Source organism: Misgurnus anguillicaudatus, chromosome 24 (assembly GCF_027580225.2).
Source record: "Misgurnus anguillicaudatus chromosome 24, ASM2758022v2, whole genome shotgun sequence".
In the NCBI taxonomy this organism is placed as follows: Eukaryota; Metazoa; Chordata; class Actinopteri; order Cypriniformes; family Cobitidae; genus Misgurnus; species Misgurnus anguillicaudatus.
The window spans coordinates 42,080,995-42,103,214 of NC_073360.2; the positions used below are offsets into that span (position 1 = coordinate 42,080,995).

General features: G+C 38.0%; 2 protein-coding genes, 1 long non-coding RNA gene and 1 pseudogene across 6 annotated transcripts in view; all 4 read right to left on the reverse strand.

Moving 5' to 3' along the window:
* The window catches only part of LOC141361396 (uncharacterized), a 39,950-nt gene extending 33,939 nt beyond the window's left edge, over positions 1 to 6,011 (reverse strand). For both annotated transcript variants that reach the window (XM_073862521.1, XM_073862522.1), the window contains exon 1: positions 5,607 to 6,011. Coding sequence is in view for 1 of the 2 variants with exons in the window: in XM_073862522.1 (XP_073718623.1) it covers positions 5,607 to 5,991 (385 nt within the window). In the remaining variant the exon portion in view is untranslated. The remainder of the gene's footprint in view (positions 1 to 5,606) is intronic.
* The window catches only part of LOC129437097 (uncharacterized), a 524,696-nt gene that overhangs the window by 454,700 nt on the left and 47,776 nt on the right, over positions 1 to 22,220 (reverse strand). The gene's annotated exons all lie outside the window — the stretch shown is intronic.
* Positions 1,073 to 3,436, reverse strand: LOC141361402 (uncharacterized). The gene is made up of 5 exons (XR_012367457.1): positions 2,616 to 3,436; positions 2,212 to 2,308; positions 1,951 to 2,071; positions 1,762 to 1,870; positions 1,073 to 1,635 (listed from the first exon to the last, which is right to left on the reverse strand). It is a non-coding gene; the product is annotated as an uncharacterized lncRNA (long non-coding RNA).
* On the reverse strand, positions 10,786 to 14,314 carry LOC129437064 (uncharacterized; annotated as a pseudogene).

Sequence of the window (22,220 nt, forward strand, 5' to 3'; positions counted from 1 at the left end):
ATTGTCAGTGAAGTCCACTTCAACTGATATACCGTGCTCAGGGAGTAGGGAGCAGTGAACACTCCACAGGGACCCTGTCGAATGGAACGCACCTAGTGTTTTACGTGTTTGCTGGATTTTCTATAGACCCCTTCAAGGTTTGTAAACATTGAATGACTATCGGGTGTGCGCGCAGCATGGGGTCAAACTGTTCATACAATCGAGGCTTTATAATTGAATCTAACAGGGCTGAAAAATGATGACTTACCTCAAATGAAGTGAGCACTACAAACACAAGCCTCTGTGATCTTTGCATTGTTCCAGTCTGCACGTTAATTGCTTGCAGCCGCAGATGTTGTATTTTTTTGTTTTTGAGATTCTGCATGAATCACAAAAACTTAACGGAAGACCTGGTGCGATTTTCACAGCCCATGACGTAAGTAGGCATTTTTGACGATACCGAATAATACGCAACTCAATCTGCTGTAATGGCTTTTCTGACCCCGACATGCGCAGTGGGAAGCGCCTGTGAAGTGAACCGTGAAGGGGTCTATGTAATCTTAATCATTTTACCTGTAATTGGTAAATTATTATTGCTGCTATAATATTTCAACAGCATTTGGGTATTAATTTAGGAATTTATGCAGCAAAAAATAAATAAATAAATAAATAAAATAGAAGACCAAATTTTAAATGCTGGCCATAGGATGTGTAAAGCCCGGTGGTGCACAGCAAAATCACTGGTGTTAAAATAACACCCACGGTGTCAAATTTAACACCGGCAAAGTGTGTATGTGTGTCCACACTACACTGTGTTAATTTAGTCAAAAGTGTAGTGTTAATTTAACAACACCCATTATATGTTAATTCAACACTCAATATTGTTAAATTTTACACTTTGTTCAACACTATTCATTGTTGTTTCCACACTACACTGGTGTTGGCACAGAAATACAGTGTTAAAAATTAACACTCCTAATTTAAAGTCAACACCAGTGTAATGTGAATTCAACATTGTTAAGTGTTAAAATACTGAGTAATAGCCACTTTTGTTGCTAATGGGTTGTTTCTATAAAAGACAAATGACAAGAAATATTCCAAAACCTCTTTTTATTAAAGTACATCACATTTAATATTTACATTGATACACACAACACTTTGCATTTAACACTGCTTATTTAAATACCTCAGATACAATTAGAAACAGAATACAGTATGGAATAATGAAAGTTATCTTATACCACAGCACAGTGACATGAAAACCACTTATTATAAAGTCTTTAATAAATCAAATGAGAGTTAAAAAAAATTAGCCACCCTACTCAAAACTTGAATATTAAAATACACTGCAATTACCTTACTGGCAGGCAGAAATGCTTATCCTTCACAATACTAAAGATTTTTCCATAACAAAACAGACATTTCAATTCAAAAGACGTTTCATTTTTCTTAAATACGTTCCAACCTGGTATTAAATTCTGTAGTTGTTTTACTCATGATGTAGTGGAAGGCTGCATCAGTGGTCTTCATCATGCAGGGAATGGCTTTTTGGTCCAGAATGATGCAAAAACTCGGGATGCAACTTTTGTTCCCAACGCAGAGCAGGCAGGGCTGTGCTGATCCATCCACCTCAAAGCATGGATTGATGCTCATCACCTAAGTGTTTTAAAAGAGTGTATTTGATTAATGTATTTATGAACTTGTATGCATTTACATGGGGTGAACAATGCAAGCAAACTAACTGCTGAATAAACAACTAGAACAAAATACCAAAAAACTTACACAGCACATAGCTTCAGTTGCACATTGACCCTCTCCAGTCTTTCTTCCTTTCACAAATGAAGGCAAGAGGTGAATGAGCCAGGAAGAGCTGCCACATCACTGTCCCGTCCTAGCAAAACCGAATTTAAACACCATGAGTATACAGTTAAACTTTAAAACCGTAAAAGTAGCAAACCCATGTACACTTACCATATTTAAACTAGTGTTGACCAGACAGAGGGTCATCCATATCTTCATCAGGACGTAGTCTGCAATTATCCTTTAATTGTTGTATGTTGGCTATTTTGCAATACATCGCCTCAGCATATTTCTGCAGATTTTCATAGACAAAAAGAGTCAAGAAAATACCAAAAAGGGTGCAGTTTTAACCGTTATTTGAATCCAAATCATCTCAGTATAACAAATCATGTTAGAGACAGTGTACAGTACTAATGTACTCTGTGTACTCACATAACAAGTTGGTAAGCTCTGATCCTCCAAACTGGGTTAAGGAATAACAGTTCAGAATTCAAGGGTATGCCATATTCAAATATAGTCTGGTAGAGTCCTATAACAAAAAAATGACAATAAAGACTCTGAAAACTCAACATTCTTTTTATATTAAAAACAGCACTCAAGACAACATGAATCTTCATTTATACATTTTCAAATTAGTAATCAATTTGATTGCTATTAAATATGATATCAATAGCAAAACGATGTATGAGAAGATAATATATTTTTATTAAAGTTGGCAGCAGGTCATGTGACTTTCTTGCCAGATTAATAACCATAATATGTACAAAACTATACTAAAAAGATTGGTTAACTGTTCAATTATGTCAAATAAAATATGTATAAATATATAAACTTACCTTCTGTAATGAATTTATATAAGTATTAGCAGTCGTTTCTCATTGGAAGTCATCCATGTCAGGTCTTCTTTAATAAACTGCCCTTAAAAACAGCATCTCTTCTGAATGATTTGAAGCACTCAGTGTGTAACTTACTTTCACCAAACTAGCATCTATAATGACAGAAAAACAAATGTTCGCCATACACGTTTTACACTTTCGTATGTATTTGCCATTTGCATCTGTCTGACATCTGCGCCACGAAAAGCTTACAACACACAATGCATCCAATCCAGCAATCTGTGCATACAAATGATGATATATAGTGAGGTTTTGGTAAAATGAATTGTTGGTTTGGTGATATTTCCCCTGTTTGCAAACATCTTGGAAAAACACATGGCAATGCGGTTGCGGTTTTCTTAATTTTAATAATTAACCGATATCCGTGCACTCACGTGCATGTAAACGACCTCGTTAACTCACGGTATCTAGCCTATATGATTACCTCATAACGAGCATCATATGGTGAATAAACGAGCTTTCATTTAACTTAATTTCATACCTTCAATTTGTAGTGCATGTCGCGTTTTATCAGGGTTCAACCTTTCATTCATATCTCCTGTTAATATTATCCTTCTTGGTTAAAACTTTTAGCTAGTAGTTTAACTTTATACCAAACTAACAAGGGAACAACGTAACACAAGGTAGCTCTGATTAAACTGAACCAAATAACGAACAAAGGGGAAATAAAATGGGAAAAATATCTTATTTAGGTTTTTTGGCATATGGCTGCGTAGAGTCAGACAGAGAAATAACAGTTTAATTGAGCTAAACCATGTAAATATTATTAAACTTATTTACCTCATCTCTTCAGTCCTCCTTTGAAAGAAAATGGCGGTAAAATCCCTGACAGGAAATGTTTAGTGGAGGCGTGGCTTGATTTACACCGCTCAGAGTGAAATCTGACAACACCCTTGTTTTACACTGACACTGTCGTGGATATAACACTGGCCTAGCAATGGCAGTGTTATTTTATTACCAGATAGTGTTAAAACAGCATCAACACTGTGTATTTAACACCATCCCTGAAAATTTAACACTGGTGATTTTGCTGTGTGGTGTTTTATTTTTAATATAATAAATCTATTAACATATACATTGTAGTTGTGGTGCTTTTTAATTTTTGGATGGATGCGCCTAAATTTTTGCTAACTCTTTAAAGTTAGGAGCACCAGTGCTACCAAATAAAAAAGTAAATTTTGAGCCCTGTATTCCAATAATATTAGTTTTTGCTGTAACGCACTAATATAACGCATTACTAATACAATTTTGGTAATATTTTACTCGTTACAGTCTTGCATTTCAAAAATAGACAGTTATTTTATTTATTTTTTTGACCAATGCGCGCGACCAGCATCCACACATGAAAAAGATGCATGTAAAATAGTTATGGCTGCGTCCCAAACCGCTTACTTCCATACTATATAGTGGGCGAAAAGCACTACTACTTTGCCTACTATACTTGTACTCTTTGCCTACTATATAGTATGAAAGTAGACGGTTTGGGACGCAGCGTATGCCTGTTTCCACATGCTGTATGCAACATGTTCATTTTTACTTTAAAGTGACACCATGTAATTTTTCAACCTTCATAATAAATTTTCAAGACCCTTGTGATAGTACATGGACTTTAAATAGGTTGAATGACATGTCTACCATAGCCTGACGGGGTCTGTATCACTTTTACTCGTATTTTAAAACTTAGGGTTTCTGGTAGTAACCAGAGCACAAAAAAAAAAACTACAAAATTCGACTGCTTTACGGCATACGTCACTTCCTCCACACAATTTGTTTTTAACGTGAATTTTGCTGGAGGCTACTTAAGGAGTGTAGAGAACAACTTCTATTATGTGACTCTGTGGCACAGTCTTTAGTGTCACGGACCTATGACACGGGCGACCCGGGTTCGATTCCCCTTTAAGGCAATTTTTTATATACACTGTTGATTCATACATAAATGCGATGTTCTTTATAAATTACGGCGATTATATTGCATATAGTTCCCTGTATTCAGATGCTGTGTTCACGTATTTACCTTTCTTTTACTGTGTCTATGATATTTACATTACAATCCAGGATGCTATAGCACTCAAACTTGCTCACAGTGTAAAACCAAACCCTATTCATTCACCAATCAGATCCGAGCGTTTCTCTCGTCTCTCTTCCTCATTTGCTGCGTTCCGCTGTCACTCGCGTGACGTATTACAAAGCGGCAGACCTAAACGCATCGGTTTACTTGGATTTGGAGCGATTTTCACACAAAAAAGAGGAATAACGAGCGCCATTGCGGAAAATCCTGGTGGCGAGGGAGAGAGAGAGGATGCAACAATATTTGTTTGGAAAAAGGCAAGGAAATACGTCTGGTCGTTTCTGAATTGGAAGGCTGCAGCCTCCGGAGGTCAAATATGCAGGCTGCACACGTCATCAAGCCTGGGTTATTAAGGTAAACTGAGCATTACATTCGCAAGTCATAAGCATACTGCAACAATTTACGATTAACTAAGTATAATAGTCAACTTTGTAATTGTTAATATTGTGAAATAAGACAGTCTTGATGACGTATTAGAAATACGACATCCGGAGGCTGCAACCTTCAGATTGAGAAATGGCTTCTGCCACGACGAGTTCCTCATCAGAAAGTTGTAACATGACTGCGTTTCTCCCTGTTGTCTCAAAATGTTGATCGTTTAGCATTTTAAATGTTTAGTTTTTAGTTTAGTTTTAAGGTTGGCCAGTTCCTTTCCTTTGCGACAGTGCTGCGGCACTTGTGGACTCTAGGGGCGCTAGAAGTGAAAAATACGTGTCTAGCACCCCCTAGTGGCCAAAAAGTTTCATGGTGTCCCTTTAACTTTGTATTTGAAATGCGATTTGGACGCGGTGCGCGTCAAATATAGACATGTTTCTTAAAGAGCCGAATCTAAAAAAAAAAAAACAATAATCGAGGAGACATACCTGTAATAATATCGTCATCTTCTTCGGTGCGATCTTCCTCTTCTGTGGGTTCAGTTTTGATTTCTGTGGGTTCAGTTTTGATGTCTGTGGGTTCCGTTTTAATTTCTGTGGGTTCCGTTTTGATTTCTGTGGGTTCAGTTTTGATTTCTGTGGGTTCAGTTTTGATTTCTGTGGGTTCAGTTTTCATTTCTGTGGGTTCGGTTTTCATTTCTGTGGGTTCCGTTTTGATTTCTGTGGGTTCAATTTTGATTTCTGTGGGTTCAGTTTTCATTTCTGTGGGTTCAGTTTTCATTTCTGTGGGTTCGGTTTTCATTTCTGTGGGTTCGGTTTTCATTTCTGTGGGTTCAGTTTTCATTTCTGTGGGTTCGGTTTTAATCTTCATCATGAGGTTCGTGCAGTCGATGAGTTTAATGCTGGGTACACACCAAAAGATTTTTTACATCTTATAAGATTTAAAAAATGTGATAGACCACAAACATGAGGATAAAAAATTCTAGATTTAATCATTTTGCTCCTATAGTGTGTGTGTGTGGTGTGCCATGATGTGTCAAAGACAGCACACCACACACAAACAGATTTTTAACCAAAGTCTCGACTGTGAACACAGGAAATCCCACAAAATCTCGCGAGACTTCAGAATGGCGGACGATATGCAGGAAGACATTTCAATTATAGTGCTTGGAATAATTTTTATAAGACACGTTGTATAAACATTCGTGCTGTTGCCACAAATCAAGAAGCTGATCCTCTATCTCTGCTGTCCACATCAACTTCACTTTGGCCATTTCTCAATCCGAAGGCTGTAGCCTGCGGAGGTCGCATATGCAGGCTGCATACGTCATGAAACCTGGTTTATTCAAGTTAACTGAGCATTACATTCGAAAGTCATAAGTATATTACAACAATATACGATAAACTAGGAATAATAGTCAATTTTATAACTGTTAATATTCTGAAACAGTCTTGATTACGTTTATGCAGCCTGGAAATGAGAAGCGGCCTTTGTGCCGGGCCATTACTGCTTCCGTCTTACCTCATCTGGCTTTCTGATTGGATATGGTTTCGTTTCACGTGATAATCTCAATAGCGTGCTTGCGTTTGTCCTCGGGATTACCCACACACATCGGGATTTCTGATCGTAAATATTCAACATGTTGAATATTTACGATTCGCGATCGGCGCGGCTCAGACGTTCTTCCGAGCGATAAGATAATCTGTAAAACCATCGCGATACTCGGGACATAGCTAGGATTGTCGGAAGGGGGGAAATCGGCCCAAAATCAGCTCGATTATCTTTTGGTGTGTACCCAGCATAACTGAACACATCTGAAGTTTGGTCTGCAGGATCTGCTGCTGTTCTCCAGCGTTACAGACAGAATCCAGAGACTCTGTGGAGGTTTGATCCTCCTGTAAGCTCTGTTTACTGTCACACATTGTGTCCTGCATCGTCTTTACAATAAAATACACCGACCCAATACTTCGTTTACACTCAATGAAACACGCAAGAGAGAAAAACACTGAGGATACACATCACACGCGCGCTCGCTCTTTCTTTAGTGAGTTTATCTGCGGACTAAAGAGCTTTAGCGCCTCCTGCTGTACTGGAGACAGAAGACGCTCACTGTACAATAGATTTAGCAAAACAAGTGAGGTGTGACTTTGGATGGTGGGTTCGTGATTTCAGTGCTAGTAGTCTATTTTTCAATTTTTCAAAATCAGATATCCTGCCTTTAAATGTAAAACGTACACAACTAGCCGTTAATCATAGATGAGTCATACAGCCTATACGGTAAGAAATTTGCTGCACCAACAACGTACGCACACAAAAAAACATGCGTACGCCTCTTTTCCAGATGTGCGGTTTATAAATCAGAAATAATCTTGGAATTGTGCGCAGCTGAATGCTCTTAGAACTCCGCCTTGTAAACGCCCTTAATTTAATTTATTAGCATCTAAATATTACATTATCAAAAGCCAAATTCTCTGACTGCTACAATGGCGAGGGGTAGGGTGACCAGACGTCCCGAAAAATTCGGGACAGTCCCGAAATCTAAGCTGCTGTCCCGAATCCCGAATCCTGCTCTAATTGTCCCGAAAATCATACTGAAGCTAAATCTTAATGCGAATCCCGCTTTAATTTCCCCGAAAATTATACTAAAGCAAAATCTTGAGTAGTAGTTGTCTGATAAAACATGAGCGAGGAGGTTAAGTCATCCTGCAGCCAGCTCCCGCCGGCTGCCCATTGGCTGCAGCCAGCCGCTGCCGGCTGCTCATTGGCTGCAGCATCTTGTTTTTATACTGTAGGCTCTCATTGTGCTGGCAGCAGTTAAAACCTCCGCGAAATATGCTGACGTTGTATTGTTTCTATTCATGTATCTTATTCATCTATATGCACAAAGACAATAGGACCTTTTTGTTTTATAGAGTTGATTAAGAGAGCGAAAGTTGCAGCAACCGCGAGGACAGTTGAAAGTGCAGGCAGTGACAGTCAGTCGCGCGAAGGAGTCAGATTGGTCGAGGGCAGGCAAGGCACTTTGTTAAAAAAAATACTTCTATACGTATTATATAAATTTATACGCATATGTACTTATATTAATAAAAATAGGATTAGTTCAGTAACTTCAGTTTGAAATTCTTATTATAAAATAAAGAAAACTATTATTGTATGAACTATTATTGTATAAAGTATAAAATACTATACGTATTATATAAATTTATTTATATGCATATGTACTTATATTAATATGATTGATTCCGTTTGAAATTCATTATCTTTTCTTATTAAATAAAATTAATAAATAAAACTATTATTGGATGAAACCCCCCCCCCCCCCGTCCCGAATTTCAGCCAATCTCATCTGGTCACCCTAGCGAGGGGTAAAAAAAACATCTTTGTTGTTGATTGCTTAAGTTTTTAATATTTCTCAATTCTATCTTGGAAACTTTATTGACATCACCCGAGTTAAGGCAATTAGCCTTTTAGTGGACCTTTCAATTCACGGGTTTTAATCATTAGTTAACATAAGTTAATGTATTAACTATGAACAAACCATGAGCAATACATTTGTTACAGCATTTTTTCATCTTTGTTAATGTTAGTTAATAGAAATAAAGCTTTAATTGTTTGTTCATGTTAAAACGATTGAATTAGCATTCACAGTGCATTAACATTAACAAGATTTACATGGGTATATAAAATATACAGTAGCAAAACCCTGGCCTTCCAAATCATCCCTGGTAGGTTGTTATTTTCTATTTTTATCATACAACCTCTGTTTTAAGATTATGAATTCTACAGTCCCTGCTGAAAAAACAGCATCAAACCGGCATGGGAATTATGCTGGTTTGGTGCTGGTTTAGCTGGTGTTCACTAGCAAACCAGCACCATAACACAACATATGCTGGTCTTGCTGGTATGCTGGTTTTGTCAGCAGGGGTTTCCTTTTCTCCCGTAAAATAAACCAATTTTTTAAAGGAACTAAAAATATTTTTAATTATTCTTTCTTGAATATGCAAATTAAAAGTGCAGTTGAAGTTTAAAGCCTTTATTTCAGCTGTAAAGATACCTACAATGACATTCTTCCTTTTTTATTACAACATTACATTAAACTCATTAAAATACTAGTAATAAAGTAAAAAGAAACCTGTTATACAATATATGGTGTCTGTGCAATGAAAGTGTGACATGCTTGTCAAATATGCAAAATATCCTCAAAATATAGTGGTGTTCCTTTCAGCAGTCTTTACTCATCTCTACAAGCTCTTGCTGTTAATTTCTATTGTGCTACCATATCACACTGTGCATCTGGTCAAGATGATCTCTATGTAATAACAGGTCCTTTAACATTCCTAGAAAGAATAAAAAGACTGACAAAATACTGAATAATTATGTAAACTTTAATATCAGCCCAGAGAATAGGCCTATAGCAGGAGATGTAATCATTGTAAAAATGAACAAAGAATTTACTGAATAATCTGAACACTTCCTTTCACAGTGTGTTTCTATACCGACCAAAGTTAATGAACAATTAATGACATTATCATCCCATGACATTAAAACTGTGAAACCAATTTGTAAAATCACATCACAATATATAAAATAAACAAGGTCACTTTATTTATATAGCAGCTGTAAAACAGCATTTAACAAAATTTGACACATAACAAAAGAGTTTATAAACAATAAAAAAATTATAAATGTGTAAATAAAATATGAAAAACAACATGAATTAACACCATCTTAGATAGTTCTGAACAGTATGTTTGCTCCCAGACACATACACCCTTTACCAGCTTGGCACCTTACCTCCAAAATACAGAACTGTTAGATCAATCTGAAAACATGAGCAGCACAGTTTAATTTCATTTGTGTGTTTGTTCTGTTGTATTTATCTGCGATATTGCTCATCATTTGAGTATTTGTTCTTATTTTACTATTAAAGGGTTACTAAACCCCTGGGGCCGGTTGCACCAGCTGGGCGTAAACCCAGTCGTAAGACTACTCTGGACATAAAATGCGCTTTATGTTAGACGTAGAATTTACACCTGTTGCACCATCTAGCCGTAGCGCACGTCTGAGACTCTAACTTACATCTAGTCAAGGGTAGGCGTAAATATAAAGTATTGACTTTGTTTCTATGGCAAAAATAGAAATAATGAAATGTGACGAGACATTGGCGCGTCAAATTGAATTGAATGCTTTTTTTTACCACCGCTTCCCAGTATCTTTCTCACAAATGCATGATCAATAACTCATAAAATGGATGAGTTGGAGTTACAGCTGGCAACAAATCGCCTTGTTCGGGACTGTTGTGTTATGATAATAACGGAAACCTGGCTGCACCAGCAAATTCCTTACAAAGACACTGTAGAAAACTTAATAAAAGCTTTGATTACATTTATGAAAAGTTTGAAATTCGAGCTGTTATAATGTGTTTGATGAGTCTACACGCACACATCTTGATGTAGAGTGCACTGGTAAACATGGGGAAAGCTCTCATATGTCGTCTATTAGCTGGCGGCTCTAAGTGTAAATTTTTGCCATAGTAAACGCAAACAGCATCCAGGGCTCCAGACTGCCACCAAATGGTGGCATTTTGCCACCAAAACTTGAGTGTGTGCCACTGAATTTTACATCCAGTCGCACATGTGCGACCAGTAAATTTGACCTTTTTTGTGATGTTACACTGAATTTGAAACAGCACATTGTACTTTCTGCATCTATCATTAAAGTATATATTAGTAATACAGTGGAAATTAGTAGAAATGTGAATATTTAGTTAGCATGTTGATTAACGGTGTGTGCAACTACATTTTCTGGTTGCGCCCCTAAAATTTTCAGTTGGGGGCCACTGTGCTCCTAGTGAAAAAGTTAGTCTGGAGCCCTGGCATCTAAATATCACTGCAGTTAAACGCATAAGCGGTGGCACACATCATTTACGCTGAGCGTATATGCGTCTGGTCGTAGTTTCAGATGGTGCAACAGGCATAAATATTTTTCACAATGCCCGAAGTAGGACTTACACCCAACTTTTTAACATCTGGCTGGTGCAACCGGCCCCAGGTCAGAGCCTGACTCCACCCACTGGCAATATTTGAAAAATGCAAGAAAAGTGGGCAGACCCCAAATGAGATAAAGGGGACGAACCGAGGGCGCTGATTTGCGAGTCAGGTCAGGTCAGCTCACTTCACTTTGGCTTGGTTACTATTCCATCGAGTTAGTATCACTTCAGAGGGGGAGGGATTAAAGGCGTGTCGTTATATTTGCGCTGCCTACTGCTGTGACATCATACCAGCCTCATAAGTTGCATTTAAGCATACATGCACGTCGCAAATGTGCCGCCACAAACTGCAAGTCTGGAAAACACTGGTATTGTGTTCCAGGAATCAAACATTAGGGTGACGAAAATCCTCCACAGCTTTCTGTTTTTGAAATGTGAAAATAAAAGATGAAAAAGCAATAGTGTGCGTGCAAATGCTTTCTATTAACTTTGTGTAATTGTTTGTAGTGGGGTGTCCTGTCTCAATATTTTCTCACGCATGCGCTGTTGCGAAAATGACGTCATGTAGATGTCCCTACTACACCTTCCGCTTTAAGGTTTCTCACCAGTATGAACTCTCTGATGGGCTTGTAAGTGACCTGAATAAGCAAAAGTTATGTCACACAGAGCATTTGAAAGGTTTTTCACTTGTATGAATTCTCTTGTGATTTAGTAATGTATTTTTTCGACTAAAACTCTTCCCACAGACATTACAGTGATGAGGTTTCTCTCCAGTATGAAGTCTCTGATGGGATTTTAAGGAACCTGACTGAGTAAACGTCATGTCACACTGAGAGCATTTGAAAGGTTTTTCACCTGTATGAATTATCTTGTGCTTTAGTAATGTAGACCCTTGACTAAAACTCTTCCCACAGACACTACAGTGATGAGGTTTCTCTCCAGTATGAACTCTCTCATGATATTTTAAGGAACCTGACTGAGCGAACGTCATGTCACACTGAGAGCATTTGAAAGGTTTTTCACCTGTATGAAGTCTCTTGTGACTTAGTAATGTAGCTTTTTGACTAAAACTCTTCCCACAAAGACTACAGTGATGAGGTTTCTCTCCAGTATGAACTCTTTGATGAACTCTTAATTGAGATGAATCAGAGAAGCTCTTTCCACAGTTAGCACAGACGTAAGGTTTCTCTCCAGTGTGAACTCTCTGATGGACTTTGAAGTGACCTGAACAAGCAAACGTCTTGTCACACTGAGAGCATTTGAAAGGTTTTTCACCTGTATGAATTCTCTTGTGCTTAAGTAATGAAGAACCATGACTAAAACTCTTCCCACAGACACTACAGTTATGAGGTTTCTCTCCAGTATGAACTCTCTGATGAACTGTGAATTTTGATGAACTAGTGAAGCTCTTTCCACAGTGAGAACAGACGTAAGGTTTCTCTCCAGTGTGAATTCTCTGATGGACTATCAGCTGATATTTATGACAGAAACGTTTATCACAGTGTGAACACTGATGGGGTTTCTCTTTTAAGTGAGTATTCAGGTGTTTTTTTAATGAACGTGAATCCTTAAAGGTTTTGTCACATTCACTGCACTGATACGGTCTCTCATTGGTGTGTGAAAGCACATGTCTCTTCAGATTATATTTACAGCTAAATCTCTTCTCACAACGAGGACACTCGTAAGGTTTTTCTCCTGTGTGAACTCTTTGATGAACTTTAAGATTGTCTTTGGTTTTGAAGTAATTTCCACATTCAGTGCAGTTGAAAGGCTTTTCACCGCTGTGTGTTCTCATGTGATCATTTAGATCAGAGGAAGAGACAAAACTCTTCCCACACTGCTCACAGTGAAACTTCTTCTTCTTCTTCTTCTTCTCTCTGTGGTCTTCTGAATGAAGTTTCTTCTCTTGTAAGGTAGTAAAGCTGATCTCAGATCTGGTGAAGAGTTTCTGTTCTGTGTGTTTTCTCTCATGTCTCTCTAAAAGTCTCTGTGAGCTGAATGTCTTTCCACAGGTGATGCAGGAAAGAGTTTGTGCTGTCAGTCGCTCTTTTGATGTTAAGGACGTTATTTCTATATCCAAACATGAATCACTTTTCACATCTGAAAGAAACATGAAACAATTAAGTTGTCTTTTCATTCTTATTTACACAAAGAAGGATGAAGAATTGAGATTCTGTATCTTTTTCTAGATTCACACATATAGACAGAAGACAGGTGTCAGTCAGTCCTGTTATTATTACAGCTGGGTCATTGCACATCAAATAAACCAACATTTGTAAACATATCCAGCTATTTTGTTTTATTATTTTTGTTCATATTTTATTAAAATAGAGGCAACATAACTAGTGATCAATGAGAAAACAATGTAATGCATGATTATTTGTGAGTAATCCACTATTTTGTAGGAGCTGTCAAATGGAGCAATATTTTTAGGGGTCACGCCCAGAATGGGCGAAGACCCCTATTGTATCCGTTAGTTTTCTTATTATTATTCAGTTTCTTCTTCTTCCTCTATTGCGGTCTATGGCAGCCCAAATTTGGGGTCTCTATCTCAAACCCGCTAGGGCCACCAACATTCCAAATTTGCACGGTTGCTTTTGTGAATTGACTGCACACTTGACTTTCACCTAGACTTTTAGATAAGCAAGTTTTTCATCAACAGTATCTGCATGAAACATTTTAAACATATATACACAGAGAGTCTGCTTTATTAACGGCGTTTCCTTCGCTCCGCGTGCGGCGTGAGCTAAGCGTTTCCGCTTTTTACTTTTTTACTCTCATATATTTCTACATATTTTCGACAAAGGAAGACACATATAATGTAAGTTATTATAGACAGCATTTAAGCTTGTTCTGAATTGATGACAAATCTGTGTGACTAAAAATGACCTCTCCAGCTTAATTTAGCCAAAATAATTATGCATTCGTTTTCATACTTTTTATATACACGGTAATTTATCTACTTATTATTAAAAATGCCATAAATTATTATGCATTGCCTTTTGTATTGCATTCGTTTTGTACATTTACAGGTGCACAAATACTGGCTAATTTTAATTTCTTTAAGACACTGCTGTGTTCTGTATTGACCGATGCTCTGTTAATTTGCGCTTAACAAGCCTAAATGATGTTCTTGAATTTATTTTTGTTTTCTCAAAAATATATTTAGCTGTAGTATAGCTTGTGTTAGGGATGCATATCAATTAATCGCGATTAATCTATAGCAGAATAAAAGTTTTTGTTTACATCATATATGTGTGTGAACTGTGTATAATAATTATGTAAATATAAATATGCACACATGCATGTATAATTTTAAGAAAAAAAATATATTTATATATTAAGTATTTATTTTTATATATAATATAAATTATACACAAATATACAAATGTATATACACATGTAAACATTGCTTAAATATATACATGCATGTGTGTGCATTTAACTATACAAAGTTATTATACACAGTACACACACATATATGATGTAAACAAAAATTTTTATTCTGCTATAGATTAATCGCGATTAATTGATATGCATCCCTAGCTTGTGTTAATCTTTTTTTATAAGGGGAAATAGATGTTGCCTACCCTTCTTCTACATTAGTTGACCTCATTGTTCTGGATTTAAAAAATAATTTTATTTTAGTAAATGAAGGCAGTTAAACCGCATACCGAGCTGGTGAGCCACGCAAAATCACCGCAAGGGAAATTCCTTCACCACCACAGCCCTAGATATTATCCTACACTACACAAGGGATAATATCGATTTTTTTCCCGATTTTTATTGCATAAAGTAGATTCAAGCACTTTCAATGACCTGTATCTATGCATGTATATTTTCAAAAACTTCCCAGGGCCTTGAATTTTCGCCCCCAGATTCACAAACTTTCAAGGATTTCAAGGACCCGTGGGAACCCTGATTCTTGTTTGGGGAAAAGAATTGTGAAATAGGGGTGGGAGATATTGGCGAAAATGACTATCTCTGTATTTTTATCCCTGATGACATTCAGCCGATATTTTTGCAATCCTTCAAAGAAATGTGTGTAAACTTATGATGGAAGAGCTTGCTTGTGGTGCTCTGCTTTACGGCGATCTGCTTGCGACAAATTCTATAGATGGGCGACGTTTGCTGCTCGTCTTTTTTGTCAAAACCAAACCATCTCCAGGCTAAAGAAGTTGACCCACGTCTCGCTTTTGTGTTGTTGCGCTCAAAGCTAGATAACAAATGACTGAATAACATACGCACGCACTCTGTAATGACGTAAAACGTCAGGGGCAGAGGCATTATGGGCAGTTCCCCGTATTAATAAAAATGTTTTAGTTTGTACTAAAAAAAATTTTTTCTTCTAAAAGTTAAAAGAAGCCCTGTTCATGTTCGGAGACTATTCCGGTGGATCTCTTGGGAAAATGTATTCCATCTTTTGGACTCATCATTATACAACGCAATTGTCGAATAATGCTATCACGAAGCTCGTCACTTACGGACGCCACAAACGTTTAAGAAAAACTTTAAACGAAATAAACAATATATCGCCCACCTCTATTGTGAAACTAACTAGAGTCAATGGGACAGACAGAAACCTCCGAGCTAACAATTTTTGGTTCCCAGAATGATCTGGGACCGTTAGCACTTAGTTCCCAGAATGTTTCCAGAACAGATAACCTAACGTTCCCTGCTGGTTCCCCAGGAAAGTTCTTGATGTCAATAGAATGTTCCCTCTTGGTTTAGGTAACGTTCCCGTAACCTTGTGGAACGTTAAAAAAACATTCCACAATCGATCTGCTAACATTGCCTTAACGTTCTCAAGTAAGTATTAAGGGATATCAACATCAAGAACAATAGACCGGTGTTGTTGGGCAAATGCGGTAAATAGTTTGCCACTGAACCTGTATTAACGACGACAGTAGTGCTTCTGGCCTTAGTCAAACGGTTTGGCATGTATGGTCAGGTTGTGGTGAGATTGTGGCATTAGAGATTGAGGTTAGGTCATGTCAAGGGTTTATGCACTGAGTTATGAGAAAGGAGCAACCTCAGGAGAAGGAAGGACTGAGGAGAGGTGTGGCAGAGGGCACCATCACTCAACTGACCATTCCAAAGAGTCTCATTGGTGCCTCAAGTATGCATTAAGGGATATCAACATCAAGTCCTATACAACAGATCTTTTGTTCACACATATTTAAGTTAACGTTACTAAATGAAGAAAGAGATAATATAATTTGCTAATGTAGTCTCGGAGGTAAAAAGAGACAAATAAAACATTTCATTCACTTTAACGAATCTTACAACAGCAGTAGCCGCCTAACATTAGCTATCTCCGTTTTTAAATCAATCAAAAGCCTTTTTAATATTATATTCTCTTCATATAGATGTTAAAATCGATCAAAAAGCACTAAAATATATATTTGTTTGGTAATATTTAAGTTACTAAATGACGAAAAAGAGAAAAGAAATCGGTAAAGTAATGTTTGTTTCTGGGGTAAAATTAAAGTTTGCAAGCGCATGCTGGAGGAGAGGAGTAGAGAAGCGCGTGCGGCAGCAGTGGAGCGCACACGACTTGCGCACTAATAAAGAATACAATGGATTTATTGATGTTTTCAATTTCCTTCAATATTTGTTTGATAGCAGCAGTAGTGATCTACGGTGGCCGGTCGGTGAACGTAAGCTCAAAATACAACGAAATAAAGCCACAACACAACGAAATAAACGACAACACAATGAAATTAAAGACAACACAACGGAAACAAGCCAAACTAACTAACGTTAGGAAAACGTTTTGGGAACCAAAAAATGTTAGCTGGGTTTTCTTTATTCTTATTTCACATGTTCGTTCGTTTCTTGAAATTTGCATTAAAAATATATATTTAAATATATAAATATTTTCATCAAAAATATCTAAAAATGTGTTTAAAAGTGTAAAAACACGACAATAATTATAAGGAGACATCTGATGGAATAAAATCATCATCTTCATCAGTGCAATCTTCCTCTTTTGTGGGGTCAGTTTTGATTTCTGTGGGTTCAGTTTTGATTTCTGTGGGTTCAGTTTTGATTTCTGTGGGTTCAGTTTTAATCTTCATCATGAGGTTCGTGCAGTTGATGAGTTTAACTGAACACATCTTCAGTTTGGTCTGCAGGATCTGCTGCTGTTCTCCAGCGTTACAGACAGAATCCAGAGACTCTGTTATACTGAGTCAAAGCCCACAGACACTCAGGACACTACAGTGTGTGACAGTAAACAGAGATTACAGGAGGATCAAACCTCCACAGAGTAAAGTCAGACTGAGATCGGAGTCCTGTGTGTGCCTGGATTTCTCTTCAGAGAGTTTAGAGTCCAGCAGTGTCTGTGGTGTGCGGCTCTGATCTCTGCTCATCCACACTGAATCCAGACTCCCATCATCAGTCACATACACTGAAGATTCACAACAATCCACATCCTGACAACACAACACACACAGACAGTAAGATTAGAAATTATTTGATGTTGTCTGATTCAGGTAAATGATGTTTAAGCTGTACAAACCTCTCGATTAATTGCTAAATCTCCTCTTGACCTCAGCTTTGTCTCCAGTAACGCCACCTCTTTCTTCAGCTGATAGATTTCTGTGATGAAATCATCAATATATCCAGCACGGACAGATCAGTTCCTACTCATTTACAGCACATCTCTTTATCAACGTCTCAACACTTGAATACACAGAGGCAAGACTCTGTTTAAACTTAATGAAACACGCAAGAGAGAAAAACACTGAGGATACACAAACACATCACACGCGCGCTCTTTCTTTCTTTCTTTAGTGAGTTTATCTGCGGACTAAAGAGCTGCAGCGCCTCCTGCTGTACTGGAGAGGGAAGACGCTCACTGCTTTACAAAAGATTTAGCCAAACAAATCATCACAAACTTTTGTATAATGACTAAATTAAAAGAAGGGGCGGGAAAATACTTGCTGAAGAATAAAGACAAAACATCAAACTTTTAAAGTCAATTGTAAAAATAAACAAAAAGGTTTTTACAACTTTAGTTTTCACAATGTTGTATTTTCATTGTAATAAGGTAATGTTGCAGTACAATATTTTAAAACCTTTTAAAAAACACATCTTAAATAAAAACCAAAAAAGGACATTTAAAAACATTGTAAAATACATAATTGGCATGTTTTCTATAGACCCCTTCAAGGTTTGTAAACATTGAATGACTATCGGGTGCGCACACAGCACAGGGTCAAACTGTTCATACCATTTAGGCTTTCTAGTTTAATCTAACAGGGCTGAAAAATGAGGACTTACTTGAAATGAAGTGAGCACTACAAACACAAGCCTCTTTGATATTTGCATTGTCCCAGTCTGCATGTTTAATTGCTTGCAGCCACAGATGTTGTATTTTTTGTTTTTGAGATTCTGCAGGAATCCCGAAAAACTTAACGGCAGACCTGGTGCGATTTTCAAAGCCCATGACGCAAGTAGGCATTTTTGACGATATCGAATAATACGCAACTCAATCTGCTGTAATGACTTTTCTGACCCCGACATGCGCAGTGGGAACCGCCTGTGATGTGAACTGTGAAGGGGTCTATAGATAGTAAAAAACGGAAATCACGTCTGTTCACAACAAAACAAAACCAGACCAAAACATTTGTGTGACGTTTTGTTCAGGCGTTGAACTAACCACCTTGGAATAAGATGTTTAATGAACGTCATGGCCAAAATACAACCAGGTGTTTATGTTACTTTGGTTTAAATGCATGTCGGCCCACCAAGAAAATGATTGGTATGCCCGATTACCAATCCAGCCCTGCCCATTAAAGGGATAGTTCACTTTAAAATGAAAATTCAGTCATCATTTACTCATCCTCATGTTGTTCTAAACCTGTATGAATTTCTTTTCTCTGATTAACAGAAAAGAAGATATTTTGAGAAATGATGGTAAACACACAGCAGATAGTGACCATAGATTTCCATGGTAGGAATAAAAAATATGATGGATTTAATGGGTACCGTCAACTGTGTGCTTACCATCATTTATCACAATACTTTCAAAATATTATTTGCTACTATGGAAGTCTATGGTAACTATCTGCTGTGTATTTACAATCAATTCTCAAAATATATATTTTTGTGTTTATCTGAAAAAAAGAAATTCATGGAGTACGGAGCCCCTAGAGGAGATGGTAGTGGACGATATTTGGGATGAGAGGACATTTAATTTGAATAGCTTTGTGTTCTCTAGAAAAACTCGAGCTGTAGTCTTTATTGCAGAAAGCGATCTTTAAATCAGATCATAGAGTCCAGGCGCTGCAGTCAGTCACCAAGTCTGACTTACAGCCCTACATTGCATTCATACATATTTTAGGGGTCAGGCAGCCCCCTAAATGGAAAACAAAGCACTCAACTTTGAAAGCATTGAACATCAAAACATTAAAAGGAAGTAGCCCTGCCACTCCTAATCCTTCAATTTCACCAACCCTTAATCCCATCAATATTACCATCTCAACCACTGTCTTACTCGGACCATTTCATTATCATAGTAATGAGTTCACACCTTAGGCTTACCATTCCCATTTGACTCAGACCCTTGTCCCAAGCATAAACGGCCATCAACTCAAACAATAAAACAAAAGGTGGGTCACAGTTACCTGGCTTATTTCTTTCATATAAAGATGAGACAGGAACTTGCAGGAACCCACTTACATTATCAGGACAGTGTTACTTGGTTTTGCTCTCAAACATGATGAATATACACTCAACGGCCACTTTATTAGGTACACCTGCCCAACTGTGCAGTAATGTAAATTTCTAATCAGCCAATCACATGGCAGCAACTCAATGCTTTAGGCATGTAGACATGGTCAAGACAATCTGCTGCAGTTCAAACCGAGCATCAGAATGGGGAAGAAAGGTGATTTAAGTGACTTTGAAAGTGACATTGTTGTTGGTGCCAGACGGGCTGGTCTGAGTATTTCAGAAACTGCTGATCTACTGGAATTTTCACACACAACCATCTCAAGGGTTTACAAAGAATGGTCAGAAAAAGAGAAAATATCCAGTGAGTGTCAGTTCTGTGGGTGCAAATGCCTTGTAGATGCCAAAGGTCAGAGAAGAATGGCCAGCCTGGTTCGAGCTGATAGAAGGGCAACAGTAACTCAAATAACCACTCGTTACAACCGAGATATACAGAAGAGCATCTCTGAATGCACAACACGTCGAACCTTGAGGCGGATGGGCTACAGCAGCAGAAGACCACACTGGGTAACTCCTGACAGCTAAGAACAGGAAACTGTGACTACAATTTGCACAGCCTCACCAAAATTGGACAATAGAAGATTGGAAAAACGTTGCCTGGTCTGATGAGTCTTGATTTCTGCTGAGACATTCAGATGGTAGAGTCAGAATTTGGCGTCAACAACATGAAAGCATGGATCCATCCTGCCTTGTATCAACAGTTCAGGCGGCTGGTGGTGGTGTAATGGTGTGGGGGATATTTTCATGGCACACTTTGGGCCCATTGGTACCAATTGAGCATCATGTATTGTTTCTGACCATGTTGATCCCTTTATGACCCCAGTGTACCCATCCTCTGATGGCTACTTCCAGCAGGATAACGTGCCATGTCATAAAGCGCAAATCATCTCAGACTGGTTTCTTGAACATGACAATGATTTTAATGTACACAAATGGCCTCCGCAGTCACCAGATCTCAACCCAATGGAGCATCTGTGGGATGTGGTGGAACGGGAGCTTCGTGCCCTGGATGTGCAGCCAACAAATCTGTAGCAACTGCGTGATGTTATTGTAGCAGGATGACGTATATCCTTGCTATTGGTTGACGCAGGGTAAAACTGCCAACCTATTAGAGTACACTTCAGAGGGTATAAGAGTCCTGAATTGTCCGTGCATGTGAGACGTCACCCAGTGGTACCGCCCTCCCGGCGACGCGGGTTTTTATGAATGAACGGTAGGTGTATGCTAGACGTATGAAATCCGCTGGTTACTACGTTTTTTAATAATGAACGTTATCTGTTGCTGCCAGGATAATGGTTGTCAAGTGGGCTTCCTCATCGCGGTGTGTGGCGGTGGTTGTAATTTCCTGGACAAATTCTCCTTGGTATGTAGTCGTTTAAACAGTAGGCTACTTATTTATTTGTTTGAGTTATTTAATGAAGTGTTCTGTGCCTGGCAGGTAACATGTAGATTACACCTTAAGGGTGTCCGCAACCAAATTGAATGGGGCGGAATGTAAATCGTCAGAGATGACCGCGCTGCTGCCTTGCCTGGGTTTCATTCACTCCAGTTCGGATATTCATGTCTGTGTGACTATGGGCGAATTACGTCGTCCGGTGTTCCGGCTATGGGGCCATTTATGAGGGTTGTGAAAGCACATGAGTTTTTCCTCTGATTGCCCCGTGGCTTGACATGAACTAATTACTTTCAGCTGTCGTTTTGTTTGTTTGTTTGGTTATTTGTTTTTATTAAACCCTTTGACTGTTTTTGTTTATTTGTTTTGGCTATTAATGTTTATTATTCGATTGTTAATGAGTGTCTTGATTTTGTATTTTTGTTTTGTATTGAGTGGGAAACGTAAGCTGGGGATCGATTACAGAACTGGTTGATATTTTGCAGTGTTTCACTGACTTTGCTTTGGTATAATGTGTGGGGTGAAAACACGATCCCTGCCTGCAGCCCCCACTTTATAATTTATTGTGTTTGTCCCTTTGTGTCCGGGATAATGATCCTTTTAATGTGCAAAATAAATATTTATATTTTCTACTTTGTGTCTGTGTCCTCCTCGTCCCATATTTGGCAAACGAACCTTTGTGCCTTGATTGAATTTCCCGGTATAGTCCGGGTGGCGTAGTCGGAAATTAGTTTCATTTGTAATTCCCTTTTGTGTTCCACATTGCCACATTATCATGTCAATATGGACCAAAATCTCTGAGGAATGTTTCCAGTACCTTGTTGAATCTGTGCCACGAAAGATTAAGGCAGCTGTGAAGGCAAAGGGGGTCCAACCCGGTACTAGTAAGGTCGGTGTACCTAATAAAGTTGCCGGTGAGTGTATATATACAATAAGATAAAGACAATGACTTAAAATTATATTTCAACAATTGCAAAGATA